The sequence below is a fragment of the Pipistrellus hanaki genome, assembly GCF_964339955.1.
Source record: "Pipistrellus hanaki genome assembly, chromosome: 11".
NCBI lineage: Eukaryota > Metazoa > Chordata > Mammalia > Chiroptera > Vespertilionidae > Pipistrellus > Pipistrellus hanaki.
Genome location: NC_140513.1, coordinates 29814776 through 29831475, shown reverse-complemented (window position 1 = coordinate 29831475; position 16700 = coordinate 29814776). Strand labels below are relative to the sequence as shown.

Below are 16700 nucleotides of genomic sequence, written 5' to 3'. Positions count from 1 at the left end.
TGAAGAAAGGAAAAGAGAAGGTCATTATAACTACTGAAGAGGCGGTTACAATTCACAGGACCTACCAGGCGCTGCAGAGGCGGGGGCCTAGCACGCTTGTTGGATTTGGTGGATAGACTTGGAAAGTTAATTTCTCAGCTTCTCCCCTTCTCCAGTGGATGGCATGGAAGTGTATTTTGTTGTTGTTAATCCTCACCCAAGGATATTTTCCCATTGATTTTTAGGGAGGTTGGAAGATAGAGGGAAAGACAAAGAGAGAGAAACATATTGATTGATTGCCTCTTGCACAAGCCCCAACCAGGGCCTGGCCTGGGGAAGAGACTGCAACCAAAGTACAAAGCCCTTGACCAGAATTGGACCCAGGACCCTTTGGTATGCAGGCCAATGCTCTAGTCACTGAGCCAAGCCAGCTAGGGCTGGAAGTGTATTTTTGAACTCTACATGCATACAGATTTTCTGTCATTTCTGACATTCAATCTGGCTCCAGAATGCTCAAGAATGAGTCAGGTGGGTAAATTGTTCCAGCAAGTCACAGATGGCACATAGGTGGCACTAGTTATCACTAGATGCAAAGAAAGCCTGTTTCTTCACTACCTGTGGAGCCATTTTAAAAATGTGAACCCCTTTGGACAGAATAAAGGAGGCAATCAGGATAGGATGTGATGTAGTAGATGATATGGGTAAGGGACACTCATACTAATAATAAACTAGGCAGTTGTTAATATTCTACATAAGCCAAATTATTTGTCTTACTCATGCTACAGAATTAAAATTTGGGTCAACTAATGCAGACAAATAAACCTATTTCTGACATGTCTTGAAAATTGTATCCACATGTTAAAAGCATTCTAAAAGCAAGGTGTTCAGTTGAACCCAACTTACCTGAACTTGTTTGCCCAACCAATCAAAGGCTATAAATCCAGGCTCAGTCCTTAGTATTATGAGCCCAAGTAGAAACTGTAACCCAATTCCCCAAAAGACAGGCCTCCAATAAACCTAAGCAGGAAGATGAAGAGAAATAACTCATTAGAAAGTGGAAACTGAACTCAGCGTCAATGCCCAAAGGATCACTGTTTCCTTGGAAGCTTCTCTCATACAGCCTATGACCGGCTTTCTGTGGGAGGCCAAAGTGGTCCTGAGCAGAGAATCCCATGATCAAATCAGACCTAAACATCTCAGGGTTGCATTCTCTCTTCCTAATCGTGAGTTTAAAGCCTTCAGTCTTGAGAGAGTATGTAATTACCATGTTTCCCCGAAAATAAGATATCCTCCGAAAATAAGACCTACTTACAGGTTTCCTTCTGAGTGAAATATAAGGCATCTCCCTGAAAATAAGCCCCCCCCTAAGCTAAACATGAGAGATTTGGTCCACTGATTCTGAAAGAAATGGAGTCACAAGAAATTCACCAGGAAATTCAGGAATTGGATTGTTATGATGATGTTCCAGAAGATGATGACATGATTGTCATTGAATAAATGAGTAAATTCTTGATACTGTAGGATTCACAGTTTGTCTGGTTTGTGTTGACAACTACCGTACTACCATACCGTATACAGTTAATAAATTTCCTTTATTTTCATTTAACAATAAATGTGTACCGTATTTTTCTCCATGGAAAAATAAGACATCCCCTGAAAATAAGACCTAGCGCATCTTTGGGAGCAAAAATTAATATAAGACACTGTGTTATTTTCGGGGAAACAGGGTATCATGTCATGCTAAATTAACAGACACAAGAGCAGGCTTAGAAGGGTCATTAAAGGAGGAAGGACATGGCCTTCCTACTATGCTGTTCATATTAGACATGTGCCATTATTTCTCTGCCTGGGAAATGGAAAGGCAGAACATGACTTCTCTGTGTGCCCAAGGTTTGTTGATCTGACAATTTGTAAGTGAATTCAGTGAAATTCCACCCTGTTGAGGGGCTCTCATTTCACGGTAAAAGGCACCAATTAACTCTAATGCAGGCCCAGAGAGTGCAGCGGTAATGGACAATCATCTGCTTTCATTTCTGGTGCAGAGATGAGTGGCTTGCAAAGAACCATGGGATTGGAGGCATAGAACACAGTGGAGACATCCACCAGAACATGGCAAAGGAGTGGGATCATATTAAGTGACTTTTTTATTCCTTTGGTCAATCTTTCAGCCAGTAAAACCTTCCAGAGTTGGCACATATGAGTCATATGCAAAAGTTTCAATGTCTCAGAATTCTTGCCAATTGAATGCGTTAACAGGCAAGGATGAGAATTGAATTCCATAAGAACAAAACTGTTCAAGGACAAGTTATGGGGTATAACAGCCTAAATTGCAAATGGAAATTTGAGAAAATGCGGAATTCAGTGGTAGACTATTAGATTAATTGCTGGTCTGGGAAATCTGGATGAAAATAGGTAAGTTTTCTTTATATGTGTGTTTCACAGGGGGAAGTGGGGTACATGAGTAGCAATTGGACTTGACAGGAGAGAACATCTCTTTGGTTGTGTATCTGAAAAATCTCTGAAAGTGAAAAATGAGAGAGCAACTGTACAATGTAAGTTCGGGGAGAAGGGTGCCCTAGCCACTTAAAATATAATAGTAAGGTGAGATAAATATTGAATAACAGTTCAATTCGCTCACACTCATTAATCTGAACAATTTACACATGAGGGGGAAAAAGGAAAAAAACAAACAAAAAAGATCGATTTTGTACTTACTTTGGTTGGGTATTTGGAAAATAGAAATAGCAGGATAATGTACATGATGAGCCCCCCGAAGGACACCAGCTGCTGCTGGCCCAGTTTGGCAGTGTCAAAGGTCAGCCAGAAAATAACCGCCAGGATCAGCAAGCTCCAAATCACCCTAAGAGAACCAGCAAAGAGACATTGGCTTCATTTTCTGTGCTAAGTTGAGAATTTCAGTCGGGCTAAAACTACCAAACAAAAACAAGAGTAACACACCCTGGCACCAGGAAGTAGTGCTTTTAGACATTGCAACAGATCCTTTTTGGTTGTGGCTATATAGGCAAATAGCCAAAATATTAAGCAACATGTCTCCCTCACTCCACAAGTCTTGGGCTCTTTGCTGGTTCAAGGCTCTATAAAGGGGTCAGAGAGGAGAAAGAATGTTTGGAGCAGGAAGTCTGGTGATTTCTTTGAGAGGTCTCCTGGGAGTCCTCACCTCTGTTGTGGGAGATGAATGAGGCGATACCTTTTAAGGGAGAATTTGAAATGTGTTCTCTGCAGTGGAGAGAACTTATCTGAGCCTCAGAGAGATAGGTTTAGACTGGGTTATGAGTCCCTGGGGAAATCTGGCAGGTATGACAAGTCTGATTCATGACTTGGGTGGCAGAGCCAGAAAGGGTGCTGTGTTGGTATTGCACAATCCTGGTTTATTAGGCCACGGATACGTATGTGAAGTTTTCTAGTAGATCCTATGTGGGCCATGCCATGGAAAACTGGTCCTGGATCCTATCCTGTAGGGCCACTTGGAGGGAGAGGAGGTCCCAGAGACAGAGACTGAGGGAAGAGCCCTGAGGGGTCACCTGCAGGACACAGGGTCCTATAGAGGAAAAGTTGGCTTTAGGAATTTACAGGATTTTCCTCCCAAGGAGGCCAGAGCAGGCAGCCACCTTCCTAAGTAGAATCATCCCATATATTAGAATATATATATATATATATATATATATATATATATATGGAAAAATTTATGTGCATATATATATGTGAATACACACACACACATATATGGAAACATTTATGTGCATAGATATATATGTGTATACACACACACACACACACACACACATATATATATATATATATATATTTTTTTTTTTTTTTTCTTCATATAGTAGCACTTGAAATTATGGAAGTTTATAGGAACATTTGAACACATCTCAAATGAGTCATTGTCTTATCAAAACTTTGATTTCCTATTTGTAAAATGAAGGCATTTTAACAGATACCCCCTAGATTGTTTCTAGCTGCAATATCCCATAAATGAGAAGGCAATTTCAGAACAACTAACTCCCTCTCAACTGTAATAAGAGAACCAAATGCATTTACCACTTCAGCCAGAACCAATGGCGATCCAGAAGTCTTCTGCCAGGAGATAGGAACTCATCAATTTGATGTTCATATTTGGCCATAAAGTAATCCCAGATCACAAAGAAGATAACAACCACAGTGATCACAAAGAGAGGAAGGGCTCTGTGAAAATTCAGCACACAGGCTGCAATCACCATGGCCAGGAAGCCTGTCCAGGAAGCAAAGGCAGACAGTGAACATCACCAACACTGGCTGGAGACCAGCCTCCTGCGCTGACCTGGCTCAGCCAAGGGCAGGTTCAGGGAATAGACCACCGAACACAAGAGTGCTCCTCAGATTCTTGATATGGCTATTGTCTCCTCTGATAAATCCCTAACTATCTCCCCATGAATGCCACAAGACCAGGGTCCTAGGTCTCTTTTCCTTATGTAACCTTCTGAGTTCTTGAATCCTGTTGCTTGGTCATTGGGTCTCCCACTTAGTACTAACCACCTTTTATTCTGGTATCCATCCAGACTCAGCAGGTGAACTTTTATCAGAGAAAACCCAGGTGTTGAAGCAACTACTGGCAAAAAGACATTGATTAACCTGTTTTGCAGCTCAGATTTGGCCTAAGCTTGAGGAGGAAAATGGCTAAGTACCACCTCCACGACTCTCTAAAGGAAAGTCGTGGAGGTGGTAATCAGGTAGCTATTTGTTTTTGTTTTTGTTTTTGTAAAGAAGATTCTAGAATAAGAACAACAAGGTTACCCATTAACGGTCAGCAAACACCATTTTGTTTGCAGGTTAAAATTTAGCCTGCCACTTCTTTTTGCAGGTAGCAAGTACCATTGTATTTGTATATTTGTATTTGTATTCTATAAATAAAGTCACCTGGGAACACAGCCATGCGTGTCTGTTTGCTTTCATATTCTGAAGGCAGAGATATGTGGTTTTGTGAAATACTACCTGCCCACCCAGTTCAGAGGAAACTTACAATCCTGCTCTTCCCTGTTGAGGCTGTGTGAGCACCAGCAAAACCACTGCCCTTGAGGGCACAGCATTCTTGGATTAATATCTATAGACTTGGGCAGTAGAGTTCATGTTTTATAGATAGGGTATTCTTTAAATGGGTGGAGCCCTTTGCTTGGAGGGAGTGAAAACAAAAAACCTGCTCTTCTGTGTACATTGCCCCTGGAACAACAGGTTTGAACTGCGTGAGGCCACTTATCCACGGATTTTTAAAAATAAACTTTAAATGTAGTTTCTTTTCTTTAAGATATTAATAACATTTTCATTCCTCTAGCTTACAGTATGTAATACATATAGCATACAGATATGTGCTAATCGACTGTTTATGTTATTGGTAAGACCTTGGTTCGTCAGGAGGCAATTAGTACAGTTTCTGAGGAGTCAAAAGTTAGGTGTAGATTTTTTGACTATGTGGTAGAGGATGAGGAGTATTCATTCCTTGAACCCCTGTTGTGTTCAAGGGTCAACTGTAAAAGGTAGAAAAAACGTGCACACGAAAATAAAAGAAAAAGAAAACAAAACAAAACATTTTTTTTTAAAAAAGAAGAGTCAACTGTAAACAGTTATGGCTCTGCCTTCAAGCAAGAAGAGTGGGCTGGCTACATGGCCCTAGGCAGCACCTAGCATTGTATCCATATAAAGTATCCATTGCTTACTTTTCCTCCTGCAAGTAGAGTCCTACCTTTGATTACCATATTTTCCAGTTACCTGGATTTGGATTAACCAACTTTCACATCCACATCACATTAACAAAGGCCACAGAGTAGGTGACATAAATTAAGTTAACCATACAAGGGAGCCTATCTAGATAGGTACTCCACGCTGAGACCTGCAATTCAGGGCCTTCTTCTTTTTAAAAAAATATATTTTATTGATTTTTTACAGAGAGGAAGGGAGAAGGATAGAGAGCTAGAAACATCGATGAGAGAGAAATATCGACCAGCTGCCTCCTGCACAGCCCCCACTGCGGACGTGCCCGCAACCAAGGTACATGTCCTTGACCGGAATTGAACCCAGGACCTTCCAGTCCAAAGGCTGACACTCTATCCACTGAGCCAAACCGGTTCCGGCTCAGGGCCTTCTTGATTTGCTTCTCTGGATGATTCATGAGATCCAGAGCAAAGGAAGGATTTACTCTCTTTCCACAGAAATCTCAGCATAATATTTGGGGGACCCTCCAAGGGAGACACTGATATCCCACCTCCTTTTGTTATTTACCTGCTAATAAGATGCCCCAGATCATATACCGAATGGTGGTTCTATGTTTTCTACAAAAATCACAAACTGTAGCATACTTCCTTGCCAGACACCTGCAACAACACAAAAACAAAATGACAGGCAAGAAGTAAATGCCAAAAAATGAAGTAAACCCGTATGCTACGGCTAGATGAGCCTTTGTAAATAAAGCAAGCGAACAAACAAATTTACAAAGCATATGCCCTACAAAATGGAAATGGAAAACTAATTTTATGGTAGGCTAAACTCAGCCATGATTTGGATCCACCTTTGCTGAATGGATGTGCCAAGCACTGAGAGATCCCAGAGATACAGAAAACATGTTCCTGGAAATAGAGGGGGAAGATTGATAACTAACCAAAAGCTGGAAATAATACATAGGATGAGACTGTTTCTCACTGGACCCTGAGGGCCTCCAGTAGCTTTTAAGCCACCGTTATGAAATGTTGATTTAAAAAAAAAACCCAATGAACTCTCATCTCTCTGTTTCCACAAAGTTTGAGTAATGTGGTGGTTCCCTGTCCTCGCTCACCACACCTTGTAGTGGGAAGCTGACAGACTTCATTGAGCGCTTGAAATATAAAGAAGGATTCTGGGGATTGGAGAGCTTAAACCAGTAGATTGTTTTGAAGCTTCCTCAAACAGTTCTAGAATTGTGTGTTTCTGTTCAGGGCTTTGTTGTGGAGTGGTGGGTAGTGTGTGAGCAACGTGTGCATGTGATCACTTCTTTGGGAAGATCATGACCACCAGGGAGTGAGATTGGAGAGGCCACAGGCGAGGCCCACAACAACTGTCCTCTCTTTCTCCTGGGCTGCTGATGGTCCCTCCACACCTGCTCTGAAACCTGGCTTTTCTGCAGGTGCCTCTTTCCTCAATGCCACATCTAAGGGAGCCCTCTCCTCCCACCTGAGGCTGGGCAGAAGGAATTTACTCACACTTCTAACCATTGCCACTTCCAGGCCACTGGATAGCATTTCTAAAACAAGCACTTCTTGTCCATGTAGACGATACCTAGGACTTCAAAGGAAACAGATCCCCGCTGGGACATCTCTTCCCTTGGTTGGTGCATCTAGTTCCCTTCCTCCCAGCAGTAATGCCCACATATCCAAGCCTGGGCCCCCTTCATGTTTCAGAGCACAGCTCAGGTTCTTTGCTTCTACAAGTCCTTCTTGTATAAGCTCAGACAGAGGCATTCTTCTGCACTTCGCCCTACTGTCTTTTTGTTTTTTTATTGCATTTGTTATGAAGCTTTGATCTGACTGACTTCCTGGGGAATACTCCTCTGTGAGCCTATAGCGCCAGCATCTTGGACATTAGGCATTGGCATTGTTACATTACTGGAGAAATAAAATGGGAGTGTATATTGCTTTTCTGGAGCAGTATTTTATAGCTGTGGGTGGGGACCCACTAGTGAATGATAACCATCACTGAAAGAAATAGGACATGTCAGAGTGGATCACCTTTAGTGATGACAGGTCTTATTTCATGAGACTTCTGTCATTATGTTTATGTGTGAATGTGTGCACTGAGAATTAAAAACACTATTTTAGAAGATATTGAGGTAATAGAAGTGCAGTAAAGTCTAAGTTTTTACATCTAATTGAGGATAATGCATTATCCTCAGCTGTGGATATAGTGTTAAAAAGTAGCAATGGTAGAGGGCAACATTTCACAGGGAACATCCATCTGCTTTAGGTTGGATTTATCAGGTTTTTTAATTGCATGGAATGTGGGTAGCCCATTAAAGCAATCTGACACTGCACAAAGTAGCTAGAAATAGATGCTTCTGCCATTTGGTTATCTGGGTTGAGACACTTCTAACCATCCATGGTTGTTTCTGTCCCATTAACATTAGTGAAACCTGAGTTATCTGACCACCCAGGAGACTTTCTCAGCTCCCAGGGTCAGAGATTCATGAAGTGCAAGGAAGAATGGAACTAGGCTCAGGTTTCTCAGGTGGTAAATATTTCTTGATGGGGTATATGTGACAAGATCTTTCAACCCTAATTCTGAACAATTCCAGAGATATCCTCTGATACATCAAAGCTACGTTCCTCAGATTCTTAGGAATTTAAGTGAACTTTAAATCAGAATTTAGAAAATTGACAAATATTTGAGTCTTATGATAGAGTGCCAGATAGTCCTGGACTAGGAATCAGAGGCTGAAATTGTAAGTTAGCTTTGTTTCTCTCTAGTTGACTAACCTTGAGTAAATCACTTCTCTGAGCTTCATTTTCTGGTCTCTCCCCCTTCGTGGGCCTCCCCTCCACTCCCCCCCAATACAATTTGCCTCTCCTACTCACAGGATGATAAAGACTTGGAATACCTTCAGGATATTTCAAAGTAATAGCAAGTAGATTGGGTTTTGATAAATCAGTTGCTTATTGATTAACATTGAAAAGACGAATTAACTGCTTTTGTGTGGATTGGAGCAATTTGTGGGTAATTTACACCTGTAATTAAAAGACCGTCCTGAAAGGCTCTTTTGTTTATTGCATTGGACTCGGCTCCCTGATGGTCCTTGGGGATCACGAAGTCTGGGCGTAACAGGTGCTGATGTGGTAGACCGACTCCCCAATACCTGTAAACTATCTCCTGGCAACCCCCATTTATTGCCTATAATACAGTCATCTGTTTACATTAAAAATAAATAAATAAATAAATAAATAAATAAATAAATAAATAAAAGACCGTCCTGGATATTCAGTTTCCAGGACATTAGCAATTTGAATTTGCCACATTGATTATTGTAGAACTCCATTCATTTTTTTGAAAATGGTAGGAAATAGAATTGGTGATGGTGACCATCTCTAATAATAAATAATAATGTTAAAAAATTAGGTGAGGCTGAAACTGGTTTGACTCAGTGGATAGAGCATCGGTCTGCGGACTGAAAGGTCCCAGGTTCAATTCTGGTCAAGGGCATGTACATTGGTTGCCTGCACATCCCTGGTGCAGGGTGTGCAGGAGGCAGCTAGTCGATGTCTCTCTCATCGATGTTTCTAGCTCTCTATATCTCTCCTCTCCTTCCTCTCTGTAAAAAAAAAAAAAAAAATTCTCTCATCACTAATAATTCTATTCCTCTTTCCCTCCCCCTTCCTCTCTCTGAAATCAATAAAAACATATTTTAAAAAAATAGGTGAGGATAAACAAAGGAGTGCCCTGGCCAGTGTGGCTCAGTTGGTTGGACATTGTCCAATGCACCCAAATATCGCTGGTTTGATTCCCAGTCAGGGCACTGCCCTAGTTTTAGCCTTGATCCCCAGAAGTGGGTGTGCAGGAGGCAGCTGATTGATGTTTCTTTCTCACATAGATGGTTTTCTCTCTCTCTCTCTAAAATCAATAAAAACATATTGCTCCCCCACCCTTCTCCCAAAAAACCCCCCACAAAGGAGCAAAACCATTTATTTATAAGTTATGTGTAGTCATTTCTCTGGTTTAAGCCTGTACCCTTTTGGATGAATCACTTGATCCTCCTCCTCATCTTCTTCGCCTTTTAGAGAATCCTGCTCAATGGTGACCTGCTCTTCACCCTGGAAATCAAACATTGGAACAGAGATGCTATAAAGAGAATCTTGGGCATAATGAAACCTTTCTGGACTGTTGCCTACAATCAGTCCAAAGGCAGCAAACACTTCTTCCTTATGGACTATGCACCTATTCCAGAACTTTCTTTGCTTCCCCTTCTCCTGCCCCTCCCTGTCTATAGCCAATGTAAATTCTTTTAAAACAACTTACATCTTTCTTTTCAAACTCATTGTATAAAAGAGCCCTCTTGGCCTCAGGTTGGTGCTCATGTTGTCTTGTCCATCTAGCTCTGCTGGTGGTAGTTTGGTTTGCGTGCCCCAGACCTGGTCTTTTTTGGGCTGGCATGTGGCTTAATAGACACTTTCTTTCAGAAAATCTTTTGGCCAAAAAGGTATTTGTTTAACACTGTTTTATATTTTATTAGAGGCCCAGTGCATGAAATTCGTGCACTGGTAAGGTCCTAGGGGCTGCTGGCCTGGTACTCTCTCCCTTCCCCTGGCCAGCCCTGCCCCCTGGTCGAACTTCTGGAGGAACTTCTGGTCAAGGGGACAATTTGCATGCTACACTTTTATTATATAGGATGGGTTTAGACAAGTGTTTAATAGCATGTATCAACCATCATAAATAGTCGTTTCACTGCCTTAAAAATCCTGTTCCTATTCATCCTCCCTCCCCTCTTCAAAACCACTGATCTTTTCACCGTCTCCACAGTTTCCCTTTTCCAGAATGTCATAGAGTTGGGATCATACACTATGTAGCCATTTCAGATTGGCCTCTTTTGTAATATGCATTCAATGTGTCCCCCCTCCCACATGTCTTTTCATGGCTTGACAAATCATTTGTTTTTAGTGCTGAAGAATATTTTATTGTCTGGGTGGATCACAATTCATTGAACCATTCACCTACTGAAGGACATGTTGGTTATTTCCAAGTTTTGGTGATTATGAAGAAAGCTGCTATAAACATCCATATGCAGGTTTTATGTGGACAGAAGTCTTTTTTTCTCTTTTTTTTTTTGTTGAATAATATTTAGTGAAATGATACTTTTTATAATATAGTAAATAAAATAGACAGTAATAATATGTATAGCATGAACCCAATTAGGTAACATGTGCATGTGGGTGTATATAGAGTATTTGCCTTATTACATGATTTTCCTTAAGATGGAAATGCTTTTGTTTAAGTCCTGCACTGATTTTTTTTCTTTCTGAAATTATAGATTTTTTTTTTGTCTTCTAACTTTTGCTGCAATAATTTTCCTTTTATTTCCCTAATTCAAACAAGTTATTCTTTTTATCATAAGAATAACTATCCCCTAAGAAATGGCTCCAGCCGAAACAGGTTTGGCTCAGTGGATAGAGTGTTGGCCTGTGGACTGAAAGGTCCCAGGTTGGATTCCAGTCAAGGGCATGTACCTTGGTTGCGGGCACAGCCCCAGTAGGGGGCGTGCAAGAGGCAGCTGATCAATGATTCTTTCTCATAGATGTTTCTAACTATCTAACCCTCTCTCTTCCTCTCTGTAAAAAGTCAATAAAGTACATTAAAAAAAAAAAAAAAAGAAATGGCTCCATAGTAGGCAATTACTATAGAGCCAGAATTACTAAAAAGAACAACAACAACAACAAAAAGGATGACTGACAGGAAGAATTTGCTCACTTTTAATAGCAGAAGGCTTTCTTCAAATGAGCTCCTACCCAGATCCAATATATAAGAGAAACAAAAGTGGCATTGTGATGGAGCTCCTCAGACTGCTATGTAACGGAAGTGTCATTGAGGAGCTCTAGGGCTTGATGGACACAGTTTTAGAACCACCTCTTAGAATCTTTCTTGTCTGCCTTCTTTACCTTAAAATTAAAATGCTTTTCTTTGAGCCCGTGATTTCTGCACAGGATGGAGCTTGAACTCTGTAGTAGTGACATGTATGCTGCCCATCAGAGAACTCTGAGGACAGGTGTGTAAGCAAGACCTGTGTTTGGGCACGAATGTCTTCTTCGTGACTTGGTTTTACACACTCTAAGTACCACTTAACTCATTCCTCTGAGTGCCAGCTGAGCACCATGCTTTCTGTCCCCGTAGCTCCCAGGTGCCTGTCACACAGTGGTTACCATGGTAATACACTCACTCACCAGTCTCGGGCCATACCTGTTTGGAATTTACATGTTCTCTGTTTTGCACAACTCTATTCCTTACGGAGTTGTTTCCTGATGTGTTCTGGTTTTCATGAATGTCTTCTTCATTCTGAAAACAAAGTACAGTTTGCAAGATAAAATTTCAGAGCCAAACAAATATATGTTCTTTCAGTGAGTGGTGCCTAGAAGACTTTTTTTTTTTTAAATTAAAATTGGGATGAGATTGGTTAAGAGTACAAAGTGTATATTTCTATGATACATTATCTTCATATTGCATTGTGTGCCCACTACCCAAAGTCAACCATCTCCCATCACCATTTATTTGATACCCTCTACCCTTTCCTACCGCCCCCATCCCCTACACTCTGATAACCACTTCACTGTTGTCTGTCTGAGTATATATGTTTTTGTTTGTTTTCTATCATATCCCACAGGCTTTCAACTTCTAAAGCAAAAATATAGTATTTTGTTTTAGATTATTTTATTCATAGACATTGGATTTATGAGATATTAAAATATGTCTTGTTTGGTTTAAAGCAATCTATGGTAGAAATGAGAATTAGAAAATGCCTTCTATGAGGCCCTTTTGATTTTATTTTAAGGAACTGAGTATAATTTGCTCTTGGAGGGGTCTCCTGATCCTTTAGTGCTGCTTCCAGATGTGACAAACACCTGGCTTGTTTCTCTTTTACCTTTTTTGAGGGTCCAATCATTTTTTCATCTCATCCTAACTTGCCTTTTTATATGGTACTTCATTCCAAACAAGGCAAATGATAGATAAATAGTGCCAGATAGGTCCCTATGTCTAGCTCTGTTGGCTGAGATCTTATCTTTGAAAAAAGAACAAGTCCCCAACTTTGATTTTAACGTTCGATCTCTGGATGGCCCCAAGGATCTAAAGAATATTGCATTTCCAACTTGTGTTGCATTTTCCATTGATTGAAACCTAAGAGTATATAAACATGAATAAAATCTAACTTCCAGCACATACATGACTTATGCATAAGTCTTGTTGCCAAAATGCTCTTTTGTGTTAGATGTTTATATTTTACTTTAGCAAAATTCCCAGTGCTTAGCAGACAAGAACAATTATTTGTTACGTTAATTAGCCTCAGTGATTTTAATGTTGCACTAACTGGTACAGCAATGTAGTGTCTCTTGGTATTTCCTATCAAATCTGATAGGTGTGTGGGGACAATATGTATAATATAGAAAGATGACAAAATATTGCTAATTGCTGAAGCTGGCTGATGTGTACTTAGGGACTCATTTTACTATTCTTACTTTCATGGATGCTGAAATTTGCTTTAACAAAACATTAAACATAAAATCCAGCAGGAGTTGGTAGAAAAATGGGACACGGGTAACAGAAGGACCTGGTCCTCAGGGTCCCTAATTACAAGTGTGATCCTGGGCAGGTCATATCTTTGTGAGCCTCATTCCACCCAACTATACAACAGTTTCGATTCGGTGTTTTCATGGTTCCTTCCAGAATCCTGACATTTTCCTGTTCCATGAGGAGTTTCAGCGTCTCGATGCTGATTATTCCTGCCACCTGGTGGCAGAATCTGAAGCTTCCTAGTGAAACACAAGGGTGGAGCCTGCCTTTTCAGAGTTAAAAGAGAGGAAGCGGTGTGGGAGTGTGTGTGTGTGTGTGTGTGTTGGGTGGTGGTGGTGGTGGTGGTGGTGGTGGTGGTGTATGAGGTGGGGGTGCAGAGTGGTCATGAATGATGACAAAGGTACCTTTGAATGTATTTTGCAACATGTAATGGGGTTGTTTTACCCCCAGTAGAGTGCACACCTTGGCTTTTTAGCATTTTCAGGAAGAAAAATGCATCCTATTTGAGGATTTTCAACAAATAATGGGAGTGTTGTGTAGGTGTTGATTGGTGCCTGAAAAATGACCCTTAAAACACATGCTTCTCAGCTTCTTTTCAAACTGGAGTCAGGAGGCTGTAATAGGTGGCTCATAATTACTTCTGAGCCCATTGTTTTCTCCATCTACTTAGCAATTCAGATTACTAGTCCCCTGGACTCCTACAATCCTGACTGTGTTCTAAATGCAAACCTGTCACTGCACAGAATGAGTTGCAACACGGTGGGTGTATGAGCATTTCTAAACAGTTTGCAGCACGATACTTTTAATTTTTCAAATCAATGTTTGCTGCTGGAATTCTGAGGTTGATGATTCTGGATAGAGCCCCCTCTGAAGGGCAGATCCTTGACCAAGGAGAACATGTGCCTTGGGTTTTTCTCTCTCTTTAAAAAAAATTTTTTTTTAAATTGATTTTTAACAGAGAAGAAGGGAGAGGGGTAGAGAGAAACATTGATGAGAGAGAAACAGATCAACTGCCCTCTGCACACTCTCTACTGGGAATGTGCCCACAACCAAGGTACATACCCTTGACAGGAATTGAACCTGGGACCCTTGGGTCCGCAGGCCGTCACTCTCCCCACTGAGCCAAACCAGTTAGGGCAGGTTTTTCTCTTTGATGTTGCATACTCCATGGTGCTCGAGCAACTACAGATACACAGTGGATGTTATGGGGAGTTCAGATGGACAAAGACCTTTTTTTATTGATTTCTTCTTTTTACTCAGTTTCCAAAATATATTATAACCTCTATAATATAGGAAATTATTGAAATCATTCCCTCCCCCTAACCTATTTGTGATACCCTCTTTTTTTTTAATATATATATTTTATTGATTTTTCACAGAGAGGAAGAGAGAGGGATAGAGAGTTAGAAACATCGATGAGAGAGAATCATCGATCAGCTGCCTCTTGCACACCCCCTACTGGGGATGCGCCCGCAACCAAGGTACATGCCCTTGACCGGAATCGAACCCGGGACCTTTCAGTCCGCAGGCCGACGCTCTATCCACTGAGCCAAACTGGTCCCGGCGTGATACCCTCTTATATAGAATTTTAGCTGAACACATGGTCACCCAGAATAAAGGCTACATTTCCTAGAGTCCCATTTCACTAGATTCTGGCCAAGGAAAAGTGGGAGGTACCCTTTGTCTTCTTGTTCTTGTCTTCTGTCCTGCTGCCTGGTGTGTGGATGGTTCCATCTGGACCAAGAACACAAGGGCCCATCCAAGTGATAGCTGATAGGTGAGGTGGGGCAGAGGGAAGGACTTGGGTCCCTGAGAGCTTTGAGCAGTGCTCCCAACCCAGCTCTGTACTACCCACTTCCTGACTTATATCTGCAGGAAACAAATGTCTCCTTTTGTCTCTTTTGGGTTTTGCTTTTATTTGCACCTAGACTCATATACTAGGTTAAACCCTTTAAAGGTTTTGTTATTTGACCCTAAGAGGCCTGTGATATAGGTTTCCTGGTCTGTATAAAGGTTCTTCTTTTTACAGATCAGGAAACTAAAACAAAAATAAGTAAATCACTTGACTTGGTTTGCACAACCAGAAATAGCTGAGATGAGATCTCAGGCCACATCGTGTCTGCAGAGTTTTGCCCTTGGGCCAAGGCCCTTTGGTTTGGAGATATGTAAATATACTGACAAAGTAAATTCCCTTTTGATTAGGAAACTGAACTCTAGACCTAAAAGACAAGAATAGAAATGAGAGAGGTGGTGAAAGATTCCAGAATTGGCCGTGGCCCCTTTTGAACAAATTTGGGCTCTGGAAGTCATTCCTCAAGCCAAAATTTTTCAAGCCCCACCATACAGTCTGATTTTAAGTAGATTCTATCTTTAAACGATGTGAGTGGATACTCTTGCATATGTGGACATGTCATGTCTCTGTGATTAGCTTGACATTATTTTTCCTTCCAACATGCCTGCTCCACTCACTCAGTCTCTCCTACCACGGTGGTCCTGAATTCACAAGCTGACTTCCGTTTCTCAGTTTTGTGACCAGGGTTTTTCTACTGTGACAGGAGAGCCTCTGTTTCCCCTTCTCTATAGAAAGTACTACGGCCTGGTGTTGTCTGAATGTATGAATGGCTGAGGGGATACAGCTGGGCTTGAGGATTGGGGCAAGAATGGCAACTGATACCCCAGGCAGACTTTCATCCTGACCTTTGTTGGAACATAGATCATGTAAGTTTATGGAATATGGGAATTCCATAACATAGGGAGACTTTATGGAATATGGGAATTCCAGTGGGCAAGTGTAATGTCGACATGGAACCTGAGGAGTTGCTATGAAGATCTTCAACTGGTTTTAGCGCTTGATACTTCACAGTGAATTCTATGAGGTGTTTGATAATATAACTTAGCTGAAAGGCATATCACCAGAACAGATTTAGATTGGTGGTTAAAGTTGTATTATGCATGTATGTGTATATGTATGTATATATGTATCTGTCTAGCTATCATTTGAACTTCTCTGTATACCTTTAAAGCAATCTCCCTAGAAACAGTCAATGTGGAACATTCTGAGAGGGAATGATGCCTTAAATATTGCCATGGATGTCAAAGTCTCAATCCTCAGGACCAAAATGGGAATATGATGCCAATTGAACTTGGGACTGTTTAAGTCTATATAGTTCATCCACTCGCCTATTTTTTTATTTATTTTATTTTATTTTTTTATTTATAAATTTTTATTGTTCATATTATTACAAATGTTCCTTCCCCCCCCCCTTCTCACCCCACCCTCTGCCCTTTCCCCACCCCCCATTGTCCTCATCCATAGGTGCACAGTTTATGTTCAGTCTCTTCCCACATCCCCCTCTCCCCTTTTCCCCAAGAATCATCAGTTCACTCCCCTTCCATACCTCTGATTCTATTATATTCACCAGTTAATATTG

At 41.0% G+C, this 16700-nt stretch overlaps 1 protein-coding gene across 1 annotated transcript in view; it reads right to left on the bottom strand.

Moving 5' to 3' along the window:
- Window positions 1-16700, bottom strand: part of SLC28A3 (solute carrier family 28 member 3) — a 55451-nt gene that overhangs the window by 17874 nt on the left and 20877 nt on the right. The window contains exons 2-7 of the mRNA XM_084899354.1: window positions 11944-12039; window positions 9724-9806; window positions 6256-6347; window positions 4045-4234; window positions 2695-2839; window positions 883-996 (exon numbers count right to left, since the gene is read on the bottom strand). Coding sequence (XP_084755480.1) covers window positions 883-996; window positions 2695-2839; window positions 4045-4234; window positions 6256-6347; window positions 9724-9806; window positions 11944-12039 — 720 coding nt within the window. The remainder of the gene's footprint in view (window positions 1-882; window positions 997-2694; window positions 2840-4044; window positions 4235-6255; window positions 6348-9723; window positions 9807-11943; window positions 12040-16700) is intronic.